Source organism: Linepithema humile, chromosome 7, assembly GCF_040581485.1.
Source record: "Linepithema humile isolate Giens D197 chromosome 7, Lhum_UNIL_v1.0, whole genome shotgun sequence".
Lineage (NCBI taxonomy): Eukaryota > Metazoa > Arthropoda > Insecta > Hymenoptera > Formicidae > Linepithema > Linepithema humile.
Genome location: NC_090134.1, coordinates 12,903,543 through 12,923,248, shown reverse-complemented (window position 1 = coordinate 12,923,248; position 19,706 = coordinate 12,903,543). Strand labels below are relative to the sequence as shown.

The 19,706-nt window shown below is 32.6% G+C and overlaps 2 protein-coding genes across 2 annotated transcripts; both read right to left on the bottom strand.

Moving 5' to 3' along the window:
- Positions 1 to 12,252: 12,252 nt before the first annotated feature.
- Positions 12,253 to 19,101, bottom strand: LOC137001016 (uncharacterized). Its single transcript, XM_067358911.1, has 5 exons — positions 18,842 to 19,101; positions 14,428 to 14,635; positions 13,938 to 14,243; positions 12,664 to 12,771; positions 12,253 to 12,576 (listed from the first exon to the last, which is right to left on the bottom strand). The coding sequence occupies exons 2-5, from the start codon at positions 14,615 to 14,617 to the stop codon at positions 12,317 to 12,319; spliced, it is 864 nt and encodes a 287-aa protein (XP_067215012.1). The 5' UTR covers positions 14,618 to 14,635; positions 18,842 to 19,101; the 3' UTR covers positions 12,253 to 12,316.
- LOC137001015 (uncharacterized) lies at positions 15,193 to 16,990 on the bottom strand. The gene has a single exon (XM_067358910.1). It carries the CDS (start codon positions 16,886 to 16,888, stop codon positions 15,860 to 15,862), a length of 1,029 nt encoding a protein of 342 aa, XP_067215011.1. The 5' UTR covers positions 16,889 to 16,990; the 3' UTR covers positions 15,193 to 15,859.
- Positions 19,102 to 19,706: the final 605 nt, after the last annotated feature.

The window sequence follows — 19,706 nt, the reverse complement described above, 5'->3', positions numbered from 1 at the left end:
GCGCGGTGAGAAGGACATCCCACTGCTATGCGATCACTAGGACACAAGGATCTAGCGTTACGCGCCGCTCGTATGTTGCCATTGTCATTTGTAGAGCGCTCCTCCCAACGCTTCATCGCGCGCCTAGTGATCGCATAGCAGTGGGATGTCCTTCTCACCGCGCGCGCTTTACTCGCGCGGATTCGCCGATCTTTTTTCGTTAATTACTCAGTACTTATTATGAAAATTAAAAAATGATAAAGGACTTTTCTACTCGATTTGATCTCCTCTACCTGTATATGACTGGTGGGGCGATTATTGCCAGACACCCTGTATAGAATGGAGGGGTGAGGATATTAGTGTAGGAGAGGGGAGTAATACAATTATAATGAAGGAAACAGATTAATAATGGGGAGATAAGCATCAGGTAACCTTTCAGTGTCATTCTGATTGTTCAAGCCTGCACATTGTTTCTTAATAAAAACCATTTCCGATATCATTCTTTTTACATAAGAAGGTTCCCCGTCCAATATCCTTACATTCTCGCAGTCAAAATCGTGAGAGGAATCGATCTTGTGTTTAGAAATGACGGAAGGGGAACCACTCTTTTTATTTATGTCGTTCCTATGTTCTTTGATTCTAGTATTGAGTTGTCTTTTTGTCTGTCCAACGAACGTTTTGTCGCAATTACGACACGAAATCATGTAAACCACTTGACAATGAGAATATTTATTCAATATGTCTTTGCCAATCTTGATAATTGAATTTATTATTATAAGTCTGGTCATGAAATAAAACATTTTAGTACGTTAACAATGTCCGACTGTACCACTCATGATGCTACTGCGGTGTATATAATGCAACAAAAACTAATTCCTGAAATCCGCAAAGTTTGTTCTGAATTGAAAAAGGTAAACTATGCTAGTGATGGTGCTAAACAACATTTTAAAAATTGTTTCCAAATGTGTAATTTAATGCACCACAAGAAAGATTTTGGCGTATATGCTGACTGGCATTTCTTTGCAACAGCTCACGGAAAGGGTAGTTGTGATGGAGTTGGAGCGATCGTAAAAAGAGAAGCTGCAAGAGCTAGTTTACAAGCTTCAGTCAATGAAGCTATCTTAAATGTTGAAGCTCTATTTTCATGGGCTACTAGTAAGCGAAACTTTGACATACAATTTTTCTTATATACTAAAGATGATCATAAACGAGCCCACCAATTTCTTTTAAAAAGATTTAATGATTGTCCACGTGTAGCACAAATTCAAATGGGACATGCATTTATCCCACAATCGAATGAAACATTAACTCAAGCGATACTCCAACGCTTCGAAACCATTGAGTGAAGTGTGCTATGAACTCAATGCCACTCATTCATCACCACTGAAAATACCGCGAACAAGAAGTCAAAAGTTATAAAGCTGTAAAAATGATTATTAGCATCAGAACATCGATGGCGAATTTTTTGGACATGGATTAGGTTTTTTACCTCAAAAAAGGAAAAGTTGAGGAACATGTGTGCCATTTTAAATCCGCCATTTTGAATTTTGAAAATCCAATGGCAAATTTGTAATCAGACTTCCTAAGAACCCCAGGCTATTTCCTTTAAGTGATGTAAGTGATCTGTAATCGTTCTTTGCCGCAAAGAAAGATAGTTGGGGTTCCTCGTCCGCCATATTAGTTCCGCCATTTTAAATTTCGAAACTCCAATGGCAAATTTGTTATCAGAGATCCCCAAAACCCCAGGATCCTAACCTTCAAGTGACCTGAAATCGTTATGCTACTGTTATATGGGTTTTATGTTCGACATATTGGATCCGCCATTTTGAATTTTGTATTTCCGATGATAGATTCGTAATCAGCGGACCCAAAAACAGTCTAATATATACATTGGGGATATATTCTCTCACTTTTGAAAATTTTGTCAATGTTTTTTCCTAAATTAACCATGAAGAGTGAACCTTATAGGCGCCATATTTGATCCGCCATAATGAATTTCTCAAAACGCCACTTTTCTTTTGAAAGCCTTTTAACAGACGAACATTTTGAGACCTTATACGTTTACATCGGTCAAATCAATTTCTGTGTAGGTAGGGTGATCGGTTTGATATGAAATGTCCCATATACAGGATGATTCAAAATAACCTGATGTCCTTGCAATGCCATATTCTTGAGCGAATTCTGAGACGATTTTTCCTTTTATAAAATTTTGTCCAAAGCTTAGTTTTTGAGTTATAATTGAAAATAGTTTGCTACTTACGAGTTCGATACAACGGACAGGCAGGAACGGGCAATGCGTCATGAGACGACAGTAAACACTTGACAGTCTCATTATACATTGCGCGTCCCTGCCTGCCCGTTGTACCGAACTCGTAAGTTGCTACCTATTTTCAATTATAACTCGAAAACTAAGCTTCGGACAAAATTTTATAAAAGGAAAAATCGTCTCAGAATTCGCTCACGAATATGGCATTGCAAGGACATCAGGTTATTTTGAATCACCCTGTATATATATATATATATATATATATATATTTATATATGTATATAAAATTTTATTTACCTACTCTACTTGACTCTCCTTCTTCCTTTTTCTCCCTTTTCTATCTTCTATTCTCTATCTCTATCTTTCTCTCTCTCTCTCTCTCTCTCTCTCTCTCTCTCTCTCTCTCTCTCTCTCTCTCTCTCTCTCTCTCTCTCTCTCTCTCTCTCTCTCTCTCTCTCTCTCTCTCTTTCCCTCTCTTTCTCTCTCTCTCTCTCTCTCGCCAATATTCTTTGTCTTCTCCTATATACTCTGTCAGATTATGAAAGAAATAGTATAATAGTTTAAAATAGTATTTTTAGTATTTATTTAAAATATAAGATTTCATTGTATGAAATGTATATATAAATTTTATTTACCTTTTTCACTTGACTCTCCTTCTCCTTCTTTCTCCTTTTTCTGTCTTCTATTCTTTCTCTCTCTCTCTTTCTCTCTCTCTCTCTCTCTCTCTCTCTTTCTCACTAATATTCTTTATTTTCTTCTATATTCTGTCAGATTTTAATAAAAAAATTAAGAAAATGTACATTTTAACATTTTATATTATTTTTTTCTTTAAAATATAAAATTAATTTAAAAATTCTTAAATTATTAAATATATATATACATACATATATTTTATTTACCTTCTTTATTCGACCTTCTCTCTCTTTTTCCCTTTTTTATCTTCATATACTCCAATTACTCCAATAAGTGTCAAATTTGACGTGACAAATGTTGTCAGGGAGCAGAATAAATAATGTCTGCAAAAACAATTTTGTTTATTATCGATTTTTTGTCATAGTAAAATGCAACATTGTTAATCAACATGGAAAGCGCACAAGCCATCAGCTCTAAGATTAATAAGGAAGGAATAAGAAAAAAGTAAGTAAAATATTAGGACCTTGAATAAGTTCTCGCTGTTTTTTTGTTAAAAAAAAACATTAATTTAAAATATAAGGCTTACAATAACTTTACTCAAAGTATTGTCCATCATTAGAGACCACTTTCTCCCATCTTTCTGGCAGTAATTGAATCCCCCGTCGAAAAAACGATTCATCTTTTGACGCAATCCATGAATCGACCCATTTTTCGGTTTCTTCGAAAGAATGGAAGCGCTGCTCGCTCAAACCATGCGCCATCGACCGAAACAAGTGGTAATCCGAGGGGGCTATGTCCGGTGAATACAGCGGGTGAGGTAGAACTTCCCATTGAAGCGTTTCCAGGTAAGTTTTGACTGGTTTTGCCACATGTGGCCGAGCATTGTCATGTAACAAAATGACTTTGTCGTGTCTCTGCCCGTATAGTGGCCGCTTTTCTTTTAGAGCTCGACTCAAACGCATCATCTGAAGTCGATAGCGAGCTCCCGTGATAGTTTCATTAGGTTTAAGCAGCTCATAATAAATTACGCCCTGCTGATCCCACCAAATGCAGAGCAGAAGTTTCGAACCATGAATATTCGGCTTTGCCGACGATGTTGATGCATGGCCGGGCTTACCCCACGATTTTCTACGCTTAGGATTATCGTAGTGTATCCACTTTTCATCTCCAGTGATGATACGGTGCAGAAAACCTTTTCTTTTATGCCGTTGAAGCAGCAATTCACACATGAGAAAACGTCGTTCAACGTCTCTCGGCTTCAACTCATACGGCACCCAATGTCCTTGCTTTTGGATCATTCCTAACGCTTTTAAACGTTTTGAAACTGTTGACGCATCTACTTGCAATGTTTTCCCGAGCTCTACTAGCGTCTGACATGGATCTAGATCAAGCAATGCCTCCAATTCTTCGTCTTCAAACTTTGTCGGTGCTCCAGAACGTTCTTTATCTTCAAGGTCAAAGTAATTATTTTTAAAGCGCCTAAACCAGTCTCTGCATGTCGTATTCGACAGAGCATTGTCACCATATGTTTCAACAAGAATTCTGTGTGCTTCAGCTGCAGATTTCTTTTGAATAAAGCAGTGCAATAAAATTCCCCGCAAAAACACTTTATTTGGCACAAAAGTAGACATTTTCGCAATAGGTAATTAAACACGTGGTTGACACTGTGGTAAACTGTATCTACTAGAATTTGAGGTTACATATAGTACTACTTAGCTGATGCGTTTCCGTACGAAATTCCATGCACAGAGTGCCGCTACGCCATCTTTTAAGAAACAGCGAGAACTTATTCAAGGACCTAATAATAATATTATTTTACAATATTATGTATTATGTATAATCCCAAGGAGAACAGAAAATCACAATACTATCAAAATGACATCATAATGACTATTAAAAGTCATATTTTGATCATGACAGAAAATTGATCAAATTATGATTTTGAAATTTAGCCTCGTATTTGGCTTCGTTCACGATAATTTGAACTTAGATTATTTCCGATATTCATAATTGTATGTTAGGACTTAAATATGATGGTATATGAATATAAAAATTCTTTTTAGCAAAAATGATATTATCATGATAAGAATATGACTTGCATGATGAATTGCGCATGCGCAATGTCTTTCGCGCAATTTATTGTTATTCGTGTCAAAATACGTCGTTTCAGTGTAAATATACGGCTCGAACAACGAAAGTAGCATCTCAAAGTGCCTTAAAAAAGTAAAAAAAAATCTTTATATATCTTGCATCACGATTGTGCGAGTGAATAAACAGTTATGAATAAACCAGTAAGTATAACATTTATGATATTTAACACTTATAAATGATTTATATTTTTAAGGTTAGAATATGTTTACGCTTATAAACCGGCAAAATAAATATATATATTAGCAAAGAAAAATATATATATTTTGCTAATTAATAAATAGATAATTAAAAAATCTATCCTGTAAATACAGAACACATTGTAACAACAAAATTGATTTATATGATTAGCTTAGATATATATTCTAAAGAGCTGAAACAATTAATTTTGTGTGTATTTTATATAGTTTTTTAAATGTTTTGTTCAATATTAATTATCCTCTTGCAGTCATCTTTTTTGAAAAAGAAAGTTTCTCGTAAGTATAAAATCAGGGCAAAAAATAGAATTTATGAAGCTTTTATCCGTTCAAAGGCAAAAAATATTGATGTACATCAAGAGCTTGAGTTTGATGTAAATCAAGGGCTTCAATGTAATGAAACTGGAACGAGCTTTTCAATATGTGATCCTTCCAATGATGGCGTTAATGTCATTCCCCAACAGTATTCTATGAATATCAATGATGAAATGTTTTATAATGATAACATTGAATATGGTAGGAATGTTGACAATAATAATGCATGGATCAATTATGACAACCACGAAAACATTAATTGCAATGAATTTGAAAATGAGATTGTAACTCAAAATGTTTTTCAAAATGAAGAAGAGATAAAGACATATATTTTGACAGGACTCAAAAAATGGGGACTTTATAATGTGTCTAAAAGAAAAGTAGATGAAATTTTGAAATTATTTAAACCTATTTTACATTTTCTTCCCAAATCATATAAAACTCTTCTCAAAACTCCATGTAAAGTTTCTTTGCAAGTTATTGGGACAGGACAGATGTGGTACAAAGGTATCAGACATAACATTGAACAGAGAATAAATCATCAGTATTTAATTAATAATGGCCAGATTATTATGAATGTGAATATAGATGAAATACCCCTTCAAAAAGATTCCAGTAAGCAATTTTGGCCAATACTCGAAGATTTGCACATCAAAAATATCCATTTATTATCGGTGTCTTTTTTGGTACAGGAAAGCCAAATAATTTAGATCTTTATCTCCATAATTACATTGTTGAAGTAGCAGAACTTACAGAAAGTGGTTTTGAATGTAATGGAACAGTATTTCCATTTTGTATTAGAAATTATATTTTGGATGCACAAGCTCGTAGCTTTATAAAGCAATGCGTGCCACATAATTCTCCATTTGCATGTGAGAAATGTATAGTAGAAGGTGAATGGTTTCATAATAGGATTATATTTGAGAATGTAAACTGTGAGTTGCGAACAGATGACAGTTTTAGAAGAAGAGAAAATCCAGGTCATCATAATGGCAATTCTTCTCTGGAAAATATTAATACTGGAATGGTATCTCAGTTTCGATTAGATCCTATGCACCTTGTATATTTAGGAGTTTTTAAACGGTTTTTATCTTATCTAATTGAGAGACGAACCCACTGCAGACTTCCAAGAGATAATGTAATGAGGATTAATAATAATTTAAATGAAATTGCTCAGTATTTTCCTAAAGAATTCAATCGCAAACCTAGAAGTCTGGGGAATCGTGATAGTAGAACAAAGTGGAAAGGTACAGAATTTAGACGGTGTCTACTTTATAATGGTATTAAAGTATTTAAAGACCAGTTTTCTCAAAATATTTATCATATCTTTTTATTGCTTCATTCAGCTATATATATATTATCAAGTTCTATTTTTAATCATAATTTAAATCATGTTGCTGATTATCTATTAAAAGAATTTATCAGTCATGCTGCTCGTACCTTGGGTCGTGATTTTCTTGTTTACAATGTACATTCTATTGGTCATCTTGCTGAAGAATGTAAAAACTATGGTACTCTAGAATCGTTTAGTGCTTTCCCATATGAAAATTATTTGGGTGTCATTAAAGGAGTACTTCGATCAAATTATAAACCATTTCAGCAACTAGCCAATCGTGATTCCAAAACAGGAGGTGTATTAGTTGAAAATATTTTATCCAACTCATATAAACCTGTCTTAAAAGGCCGTTATGAAAAAAGATCAGAAATTTTTGAGGGTGAACAATTCACAGAACTAATATGGAAAGGAATGACCTTCAACAGTAATGAGCCAAATAATTGTTTTACTACTATTTTTGGAGAAGTTGTGTTCTTATCAAATATTATAAGTACCGTGCGAGGTGTAATCTTGGTAGGAAAAAAATTCAAACAGTTAGAAAATTTTTATGATTTTCCCCTGCCATCATCTTCTCTTGGCATATATAAAGTTAAAGAGAAAGAGAGAAGACGTCAATATTGGAATTTATCGCATGTAAAAGCCAAATGTGTGACCATTCCTCTTCTAGAGGGAATTCTGTGTATTCCTATGGTTGATTTTGATTGATGAAAATTAAAATATTTTTTAAATATTGTACTTTTATATTTTTTTGTAAAAACATTTAGAAATTTTTTTTTCATTAAATTTATAAATTTTATTCATTAAATTATTGGAAGCAATTTGTTTATTTTACTAACAATAAATTGCAATAAATTGAAATAAAGAAGCGAATATTATTTTTTACTGAAGAGGTAATAAAATGTTAAAAATATAATTTTATATTTTTCATGTTTTATTCTATTTTTCTGAAATATATAAAATGTTCAATTAATTTTCAGTATGTTGTAAAATTTAATGGAGAAGAAGAAACTGTGGCAGTTGTGCCCTTCTCATGGATTAGTGAAGATAAATTATCGTGCAAATGGCCGCCTAAGAAATTCTCTACTGAAAAAATTACAAGAATTATTATGGCTTTGTCAAAACCTACCTTTAAATTTAATAATTATCCAGTCACAGTTATGTATGCATATGGTATGTCATAGTTTTTAAAAGAGAACAATAATGTTTCGACTAAATTTGGATAAACTCTTCAAGTTATAATCATATTTGTTCTGTCTTTTTAGATAAATATCACAGTGCTCGCAAAGCATGTAAATTAGCTGAAGATAATAGTAATCTTGACACTGCAGCAGGAGAGACTGATTTAGAAGGGTCTAGAAAAAAACATAAGACAAAACGTTTGTACGATTCAGAGGAGTCTGATGAATCTCCACAAGTAATAAAAAAGAAATTAAGCAGAATTACGAATTCTGATAGTAATGAGGATGAAATATCAAACGTACAAAAAATTAAAGAGACAGTTAGGACTCTTGTACAGAAGAAAAAAAAATTACCCTGCCCTTCAGCATCAAACAAGCTTTCTTCTTTTAAAACACTCATCGAAGAACAGAATCATTAAATTAGCAAAGCCGCCTACCCGAGTCGAAATTTAGCACCTATATTAAACCTTAATCTTTTATTTTGAGGTAGGCATAAGAGAGTCAAAGTAGATGTTATGCATTGTATCGTATGTATATAATAGCACCTACTTTGGCGCTACAATATGTCCGAAATTTCCTTTTTTCCTGCTAAAGTTTCAAAGTAGGGTTTAGTTAAAACCCTCCGTTGACCCGCTTTAGACCCTGAAAATATATAGATTCCTTTTTGCCAGCACTACTTTTATGATATTATCAAGAAATTCTAATGATTGCAAATGTTCACAATAAAGAAAAATACTAACTATAATTTTGATTAACGATAATTTTTAATAGCATAAAATTTAAAAATATCATCAATCAATACCATTTAGTTGAATTTTATTATCTTTTGAAAATTTGTAATTATTAGAAATTTCTTGATAATATCAAAATATAATATCAAAATTCAACTATTGAGTATTGATTTCTAATATTTTTAAAAATTCTATGCTATTAAAAATGATCATCAATTAAAATTATACAGTTAGTAATTTTCTTTATTATTGTGAAGATTTTTGCAATCATTAGAATTTTTTGATAATATCATAAAACTAGTGCTGAAAATCCATATACCTTTGTGATTATATTAAAAATATTAAATTATGATATTAAATATAAAATAAGATATTAAAAACATTACATAATATTTATTGAATTAAATATTATTTATTAAGTTGTAACGATGCAGCCCGCTGCATCGTTACGGCTACGGACCGTCCATCGTCCGTAGCCCACCAAGGGCGCATCGCGCGCCGATAAATTTCCTATCAAAAACAGCGGCGGTCAACCGCCGAAAATCCCCCACACCCGACCGTTCCGAAATTCCGTATTGTGGGGGACTCGCCGCCGAAACCGCCGATGCTTGCCGATTCGAAATCATTCGGCCGCCAGCCGGGTATAAAAGAGGCCCGGCTGAACGTCTTCTCACCAGACTCCGTTCGCTGATCGACAGCGAACAAACCTGCTACGAGCGTCCTCGTAGTCCCGACCGAGCATACTCGGACTCTATACCTGTGCCAGCACACGAGTATCCTCGTGTACCGCCGAGCGTCCTCGGTATTCTTTGATTCCAGGATACGAATATATTCGTATACCCGCCAAGCGTACTTGGTTCCTCTAGGCCACCGAACTCTGTATTGCGGGCATTTCCGCATACCTAGCCAGGTCGCTATTCTAAATTCCGTCTTCGTACGAGCATCCTCGTACTCCCGCCGAACGTAATCGGCAGCCTAAGTCCGCATACCGCGTTTATTCGCCGGGATTTCATAATTGTAATCCGTCCGGCAAGCAACACCGCGTCGACCAATCCGCGCCGCCGAATAGTCCGCATCGATCTACGATCGAACAGACTCGCGATACTACGAACGCACTCACCGACAAGCGCTCCGTCTTGTACCAACCGTTGCGACACGATCGCCCGCGCTTGCGCTCTCGCCGACCGCACCAGGATGCCTCACGTCATACTAAATAATTATTCCACCGTCGCCTCAAATAATTATTTCATTATTACGATACTTCGCATTGATTTTCACGTATACTTCGCATTTATTTTACGCCGCCTTAAATAATTATTTCACCGCCGCTCGAATAATTATTTCATTTTGCCGATATCTTGCATTTATTTTCACGTTGCTTTCGCTTCTATTTTGCGCCGCTTTAAAATAATTATTTCACCATTGCTTAAATAATTATTTCGCCTTTGCCGATATCTTGCATTTATTTTCACGTTGCTTTCGCTTCTATTTTGCGCCGCTTTAAAATAATTATTTCACCATTGCTTAAATAATTATTTCGCCTTTGCCGATATCTTGCATTTATTTTCACGTTGCTTTCGCTTTTATTTTGCGCCGCTTTAAAATAATTATTCCACCGTTGCTCAAATAATTATTTTACCAGTAACGATACTCCGCATTTATCTTCACGCTACTCTGTATTCATTTCACGCCGCTTTAAAGAACTATTTCGCTATCACTTGTTAATTACTTCACCGATATTTGGCTAATTTGTATGCTATTTCAAGTTCATCTTGCACACGCTTCGCATGTATGCACGAGCATTGTAGCAGATCATTCGAGGCAAATCGAATCAACATCTTTCTCAATAAACGCTGTTTCATTATTTTGTTATAAACGAGCATTTGGTTTATTTGACATACCCCCAACCGACCGAACCTGGATTCCGGCGAGCTAATCCGCGTCCGCCGAAGCTCACACGGTTTCAAAGTATATGTAATACATATAGTTAAGAGTATATTATTAAGTATAGTTAACATGCGTTAAAACAAGTTCAGACAGAAATATTTATACAGAAAAAGGTCCAAATTAAGACTGAAATGTTTGATAATATTGTATCACTTAATAAAGCAATAATCAAAATACAACCACATTATGCATATTGCTCGTATAGTTTTTCATTCTTATTTGAATTTTAACGAGTACATCTAAAATAGTTAACATTTAATAAAAAAATTAATTTAAAAAAATTTTTTTGCGCTGAATTTTTTTCAGATATCATATCACTATTTTGAAGAAGGGAACGGAAAGGTATCAATATTAATGAAAGTTGGAAATGCAACGAATTAAATATTTTCCTTTATGATTAAACATTATAATAACTTTTATAGGTCGAATTTATCTAGTATATATATATACTAGATAAAAGTTCGAGGTTTAATGGAGGAGTTCTCGCAGTAATACAATCTATTTTGTGAGGCTCTATAGGTTTAAAGTAGTATTTCAACATCAAATTATAGGAGATCAGGTTTTAAAAGAGGAGTTCTAGGTTCTAATTCCGTAAAAATAGGTTCATATAGGCTGTATGAGCATTAAAAGAGACGCTAAATTTCGACTCGGGCAAAAGTAAACATATACAATACAAACGTTTATTATAACGTGATAATCAACTCATTCATATCAAATAAATAAACTCGTTTAAAAAATAAAAATTAATATTTTTTACGTTGTATTAATCATTATTGTCATTACAAAAGTGTAGCCTCTACGTCACATGCCCGTTAATTCAAAATTCTTAATTTTTATCGCGTTTATTGTTTTATAGCATCAAAACTGATTCTCCTTCTAAGTTTAAAATTTGATATTACAAAAGCGTTCAATCGCTTTTATTGTAAATATATATTACAAACGCTTACTATAATAGCACAATCCAAGTTAAATCAAAGTTTATGTAATTCTACATTCTTCTAAATTTTTATCCGTGTAACACATACAATGATGATACAACTGAAGCTAGCAGACAATTTCCAGCAAGCGCAATAGGAATTCTCAACAAAATTTGAATCTGAAATTGATCTTTTAATTTTGTGCGGTATAACACATTTCATTGCATGAAATTTTCTTACGCACTTTTTAAAGCGTTTCCGAGATATTCTGAATAGATTTAAAAAATGTTCAATTGTATAAAAACCTACTGCTTAATTTCCGTTTGCCTGCTATTCCCCTGCTAGTCCCTAGTATTCATTTTATGAAACTTGTTTTACACATTTTTCGAAGTGTCTTCGAGATATCGCGAATAAAATTAAAAAAGATTATTTTGTTTGAAAAATCAAACATTTTTTGCAATTTATACGGAATATCTCATCATCTTTAACTGCAGATATTTATATAACAAGATAATAAAAAATATTTTTTAAAAATTTTCTTGTACATCAAGAGTACTAAAATATATTTAAAAAAGTTTGAAAACGTTAAGTAAGTATTTGTTTTACCAAAAAAAAAATAAAAAAAATAAAAAGAGTAAAAAAAAGCACCAAAAATAGAATCAAATAACTTTAAAAAACCGTACAATGAATGAAATTTATATTTACCATTGCATTCTTGAAATCTTCTGTTTTCAATTGCTCCTCCAGTAAATCTAAGTCATTAGCATCTTTTAAAGAAATGAAGCTATTAATATTGTTGGCGATCTCAAATTGCCTTTTAGCGTTGGGCTCATGTTCATTCTTTTTCTCATCATCACGAATATGTTTCCACATGCGCCCCAAATCAGCTAAAATGGCGTTGTTCTTTTTCATATTTTCTTCGAGTAGTCCTACATGTACATAAATAAATGTTAACATATAAATAAATATTGTTAGATTAATATAATAGAATAATAGAAATGTAATGTATCATTTACTAATAATATAATTAAGTTTTTCGTCCAATGTTGTCCCGTACTGCTTCTTGGCATTCGTACATTTTCCAGTGGAATTTTTCGCCGCAGTTTGTGTGACAACGTGCGTTTCTGTAATAGTTATTATTTCTCAACAGGTAATTTTACGAAACATAAAATATAACAACATTATAAATAAAGAGGAACGTGATTTTTTCAAATTGAAAACGGATAAATCAATCGCGTTACAATAATTACATATTAAAAAGTATCAAATACGAAGATTATATACCAAATTTCATATAAATGTGTAAGAGGCAAAAATAATTGGTCAAAATAGAAGCGTCGAAAATTGTAAATAAGTCTTAATTTTGCGGATAGGCTTTTAGCTAGAATGATTAGCGTGAGTGCGAGACGAACGGAGAGAGTTCTTCGAAATTAGGCAGGGAATTGTGAGAAATCTCGAACCGTTAAGTAATGCAGATTAGATTGCAGATCGCGAGTAAAACATGGAGAGATATTCTAGATTCGAGTAGGAATCGTGTGGAAAAGAAATCTCGTGTTGTAGAAAATATATATATCAGACTAATTCTGTCGCCGCGCTTTTAGCCTAAATAAATTGATATTTTTAAAATTATTTGTTAAATTTTGCCGTCAACATCTTGCGTCAGAGTTTATATCGAATAAAATTAATTCAGAAGATTCAAATTACCTTTATAAACTGTTTTTTGCATATCTATTACTTTTCCATGTTTAGATCTAATGTGAAAATGCGCATCTTTCTATGTCTAACTAATGAGCGGTGCGCAAATAATTGTACGGTGTCCAAGTGAAAGCCACACAAAAATTAATTTGCGGTACTATTAAAATTACTGTAATCTTACAACCTTATTTTATTTGTAACAATTTGGAAATGTTCGAAATTCTTCATTCATGCAAAACTTTGTTTTAGTAATTACAATAAACGTTGACACCAAATTGTATGAAGATCCGATAAAAACTCAGGCACATTAACATTTTTTAACAATTAAAACATAAAAATAAACAATTTTTAGAAAAATTTACTTTTATAAAATGCTGTACATTTATTTCTATGGGAAGTTTATCCTTTAAAATGCGATTTTTCGTAGACAAAAAATTAAAATCACTACGTACTGTTTTTTTCTACTTTTAATAAGATTTAAGATACGTAAAACAATAGTAAAAAGAATCGATTTTTTAATGAAAAATCACTTTGGTTCCCCCTTAATTACATATCAACAATAGTGTTATTTACAAGTAAAGAACAATAAACTTACCAGGATTAAATACTTGTTCAAAAATGGATACATTCTCATTAGTATCTGTATTTTCCATCTTTTCACCCGAAGATTGCACAATACGTGACATGTTTGTAGGTAATTTATTCAACAATTTCTTGTTTGCAGACGGTGCATTTTTTTCATTTACTTCAGTGGTATTATCGTCGTCTTCACTGTTCGATTCTGATGAGACTTTCCTTCGCCTGCTTCTTTCATGTCTGCTTCTTTTTAACATTTCGTCATCGTCGCAATCGGACACGATCAACGCCAGTTTTACCTTTTCTTTCGCACTTGCCAAATCATCTAAAATGAAATATATTAGAGTAAAATTTTATATTTATAAGATGCCACAAGCATTATAAAATTCTTTTTATAATTTTTCTTAATCGCGATGATTTTTATTACTATAGAATTTCCAATGTTCCAACACTTTTTTAATATACGTAATAAATATGTTTATAAAATACAATAATAAATGCTACTTTACCGACTGCTTTTCCAAAACATGCTCGTATTGGCAATTCTAGCCAGCCACGTCCGACGTCCTCGTTATCTCTAATCGCTTCTTCAATTTCATTATTTTTATATGGTGGCCATTTGCAGACGCTTTTTTTAATATCTACCCATTTAGTTGGAACCGCCATTATTCCGTCATCGAATTCCACAACTTTATACATATTGATTTATCTGATACTCTGTAATTATTTCAAATATTTTACATTGAAATATAAAACTCTACAAATGTCGTATTAATGAAATTACAAAATAAAAATAAAAATAACACTGGTCGACAAAATCGAACTGCGAATGCGAATACATTTTTATCGTACTTTTCGTCATTGAATCTAAATCCTGTACGCTAATGTAGCAGAGCTTAATTGAAAAGATACAGTTGTAACTATGGAAGTGCCCGTACATTTTTTATATTTTTTGATTTTTAAAGTTATATTATTTTATATTTCCAATTTATTTTATATTTTATTTTTCATTATTGATTAGTGTAATGAATGGAATGATTCGGATAATAACAATCAGATGCGTAGAAATATGTAAGCATATATGTATAATTTCTAGAATAATTATCTTTTGTGAAGTACTGCACATTCGTACGTACATTGAAAGCACAACTTGTAAAATGTGATTTGTTTTAAAACAAATCAAATTATTTTGAATTTATTCCACATGCTGAAAAATTCAAAAACTATAAAACAAAAAATATTTACTAACGGAATTTATTACGAATAATCACTTCAGTTCCTAATATACAACACTACGCTAAACAAAATTGTTTTCTTCTGCCCTTTTTGTTACACAGGTTTGAATGAGGATTGGGAACAATGACAGAACATGTTCAAAAGGTTTGCCCACTTTTGAGGCTTAAAAATCATAGATATCTTAAATAGACATTTTAAAGGAAAAAAGATTCAATTAAATGGAAAATCTGTTACAATAAAAAACCTTTATTAATGGCACAACTTTTTCTTTACGTTAAAGTTTTTTTATATTGTTAAACTTACACCGCTGTGTGAAGGATCGGAAAAACGATTAATTTATTACGTTGATATGGCAACTTCATTAATTTCAAATAAATCCTATCACATGGCCAAGATTTAATTTGTTCACTTTTTTCAATCATTGTTATGCCGAGCTCTCCTGACTCTGTAGGATCTGAATATATATTACCAATCGGAATTAATTGCAAGCCAATAACGTATGTTACATTGTTAGATACCGCAAAATTGACAGCTTCGATCATGGTTCCATCGTTCAATAGACAGTAGCAGTTCTGTTCATTATCACAATTCAGAGAAAATAAATTTTTATGCATTATTTTGTATTGTTTTGTATAACTTCTAACGTTATCAAAAGGACCATCATGGTGGTGCTTTTCCAAATTATAAAGATTTGACTTTCTTACATCACTGGAAGTTATTGCACCATAAAAGCCTACGAGCAATTTGTTGTAATGGTTTCTCGGACTTTCTAATTAGTTTTGTCAAAACACCAAGGAAATTTTCAAACGGAAAGGCACTGAAGCCATCTACAGATCCGTACTGCCTGACATCAGCTGCGAGATGCAGCAAATTATGTATATTATGACTGACATATTTTTCTCCATATAATATTTCGAAGTTTTCAACAAACTTTTTTAGAAGTTCTTCCGCGTACGTAACATTAGCAACATCAGCACGAGTAAGGATTGGACTGGCTAGGATTGTTATTGCGACATGTAACGTTAAAAAGTGTTCATACAGCTCTTTTCTTAAAACTGTTTTCAGAACTATTGGTCCCAGATACAGTAAGAACTGACGAAACTTCGTAGCTTTCCATAATTTTACAAAGTTTAACGCTCTTGGTTTTCTAGAAAAATCGGACGATATGTTTTTTCTTAAGTTAATTAATTCCTTCGATATTTTTTTAATACTGTTTGTTGATAACCGTACATTCAGTGGTCCGGACATCCACAGACATATTAATTTGCGCATTGCCCCCAAACATACAAGATGCATATAATCGAGTACGACGTTGCTTACTAAGCCTAAATGCGGGATTTGCACAAGATTTGTTTCTCCGATCTGATAATCAAGATTATATGCATAACGCTTAAACAGCTCGTCAGTTCTTAAAGTTACATTTTTAACTCCGGGAAAACACACAGTATTTTGGACACGTTTGTCTTCTATAACACATTTCGTGCAACTGTCGAATCCAGAGTGGTATTTAACTTGTAAAACGTATGCTTTTGCAGATGCATCGCAAATCAAACCTTTGATTTTAATATTATATAAATTGTGATTGAATACAATGCCATTATCAATTAATTGAGTTGCTTCATTAATAAACATTTCTAAAAATGTATTTGAATTGTCCGGTTTTCCCTCTCCAAAATATATACCTATCACGTAAACTTGTTTAGAAAGCGTATCTGAACATAATATCGGCCACATACTTTTCTCCGAGGATTTTCCTACTGTTGCTCCATCGATATTTATAAACAAATCAATATTCTTATCTGTACAACCTATTTCTTCACGTTTTTTTGCTACAGCTAAAACAACTTTCGCAAGACCATTATGCCAGTATTCTCCTTTACCCATTGAATGCACTTTCGTAATTCTAGGGGTCTTGAGGAGACTCTTGCAATCTGCAGGAAAATTTTCAGACGTGTGCTTTCTGAAAATGCGGAGAAGTGCATTGACGGAGTTGGCCGAGGGCTTAAATTCCTTTATCCATCTAATGAAAGCTGTTAAGAATGTCTCTGTATCTGACTCTTCAGTAATGTTTGATTGAAAGTCCAATAATTCGCTTCTATTAAATTCGATTAATGATTCCTCCGACGATTCGTCGTTACTTATATTAGACGCCGAATAATCATTAATATTAATTGTACTATCGATTGCATCATCAAGGAATCCGTCTGTCGCGGTTAAACATTGGGCGATGGAATCGTTATTACGATTGGAATTTGCATCATAAGGAAGTGCTTCTTGTACAGTCATTAAGTTTTGTCTGATATCTTCATTTTCAAAAAAAGACTCTTGTTTAGATGGAAAATGTTGATCTATGTTTTCGTCATCTCTATGAAATAATGCTTGTTCAAAAATTCTGCGTAAATCAGATGCGGTTTGTTGTTGAATTAAACGGCGTTTGTGCCGATCAGAATATAAACGACTAGGTTTCTGAATGCGATCCATAACCTGCGAAAGAGTGTACTCCTTATTTTATTCAACTTTTTATTTACTTCTTTATTGCAATTATAATGAAAAAACGTTTAAATGTGTGAAACAATTAAAACAATTAAAATTAATGATATTAATCAAAGCAATTGCAAATTACAAAATATTATATTTGAAAGAATAAATGATGCATGAATGCATTGTTGGTTCATTGATTTTCACACTACATTAATTTTTTGGTAACATGAAATTAGTTTTCATACATTTTGAAACCTGTATCTTTTCAATTAAATGTACTTTGATTGCTTTAAAAGAATAATAGCGATATTCAAAATTGTTAATGTATCTTCATTTTTAAGTTCTTGGTATATTGTGGCATGTCTGTAGGGAAAGGGAGAAGAAGAAGTAGTAGTCTAATCATAAACATTTTAGGAAACAGTCAAAAATAAATATTTGTAGTTAACAAAAGATGCCTCGTTGCGATTTTTTCATAATTTTTTCAAACAATTTTCAATATTTTACTGTTTTTTCTAACTGAAGACTACTTCTTCCAAAATCCCGGAAAAAATCAACAAACTTTTTAATTATAATCTTTACAACTAATCAAAATTTTAGCCTCCGAGCAAAATCAACACAATACAAAATCCTCTTAAATAGTTAAAAATTTTTAGAAAAATGTCATTTTAAATAAAAAAAATTTAAAGAAAGATGCTATATATATAATATAGATAGAAATCTAAACAAGTCTATATTCCTGGCGAGTTCTAGTGCTAAAAAACTTACTAAAGATAAATTGAAGACATTCCAAAAGTCATATAAAAAATTATATATCGATTAATCGTGCTTTTATTGTGGCTGCATTATTTCATTATACATTGTCTATATTAACGATTTCTATTTTATTATTTTCTTTGTTGTACTTAATATACTATTGTAAGAGGATATGTTACATAAGTAAAAAATCTAGCAATAACATTGAAATAAAATCATTCCAAAGAACAATGCAGAAAAAACAAGAAATGAATGGAAGAGAAAGTATTTATTTATTAGGTGTTTCTAAAAATTACGATATTCTATCATCTACTGTAATATAAATATATCAATCTACTATATTATCTTGATTAAAAAACAGGTAACTCTTCTAACCTCCATCACCCTTCTAACCTCCTTTAACTTTACATCACTATAATCTTATTCAATTACCTATTTTCTATCTTAACTTACCTCTGTCACTAAAATTCACACGATGAAGGCTCGACCAGAACGACAGGCGCAGCAATACGATTATCTTTTCGTCCGACTTCTTTTCGTCTTATCAGCCTTTGTGACTCTCGTGGTCGATTACCTCTGTCACTAAAATTCGCACAATAAAGACTCGACCAGAACGATAGGCGCAGCAATACGATTGTCTTTTCGTCTGACTTCTTTTTTTATTTCATCAGCCTTTGTGACTCTCGTGATCGAATCACGCACGTAAACACACATACACACACACACACATGGAAGTATTCGCATGCTAGCTTGGTCGATTGCTGCGCAGGCGCGCCCCGCATGGAATATAAGATATATAGTTACCGCGTTCAACAAAACAACTGCTAAATTGTCATCTTGTCGATATAACATGAAGGCGAAAAATATCTAGCAATATCCCTATAAGCGCACAATATTTTTAAAATATATGAATATTGTTGCGAAACGAATAGTACTGCGTCAATTCCCTGATAGCACAGAAGGTTTCGATTATGTTGCAGAGATATAACAAAGATATAACAAAGTCTCTGTTATGTCTCTGCAACATAACGCAACATAACCGAAACCTTCTGTGCTATCAGGGTTGACACTCGTGATCCGCAATAAATAAGAACACAATTTAACAAAGAACACAAACTCAAGCGAATACAAAGAACGTTTAGTCAAATCCGGAAAAATATTGAGCTCTGTTGAAACACGTACAGATTGTGTGTAACGAAGAGAGCGAATATAAGTCATGCTTAAGACAATCTTGAATATTAAGAACGGACTGTGAATACTGCCCTTAATGTTGATTTGTTGGTTCTAAAAATAAGAGCCAATCACATTTGATTGCTAC

Coding starts and splice junctions, on each gene's coding strand:
- LOC137001016 (XM_067358911.1), bottom strand. CDS start 14,617: ATGTATAAAGTTGTGGAATTCGATGACGGAATAATGGCGGTTCCAACT. Junction 12,772..13,937: donor TGAACAAGTATTTAATCCTG/GTAAGTTTATTG, acceptor TAACTATTACAG/AAACGCACGTTGTCACACAA. Junction 12,577..12,663: donor AAAACTTAATTATATTATTA/GTAAATGATACA, acceptor ATGTACATGTAG/GACTACTCGAAGAAAATATG.
- LOC137001015 (XM_067358910.1), bottom strand. CDS start 16,888: ATGTGGCCGATATTATGTTCAGATACGCTTTCTAAACAAGTTTACGTG.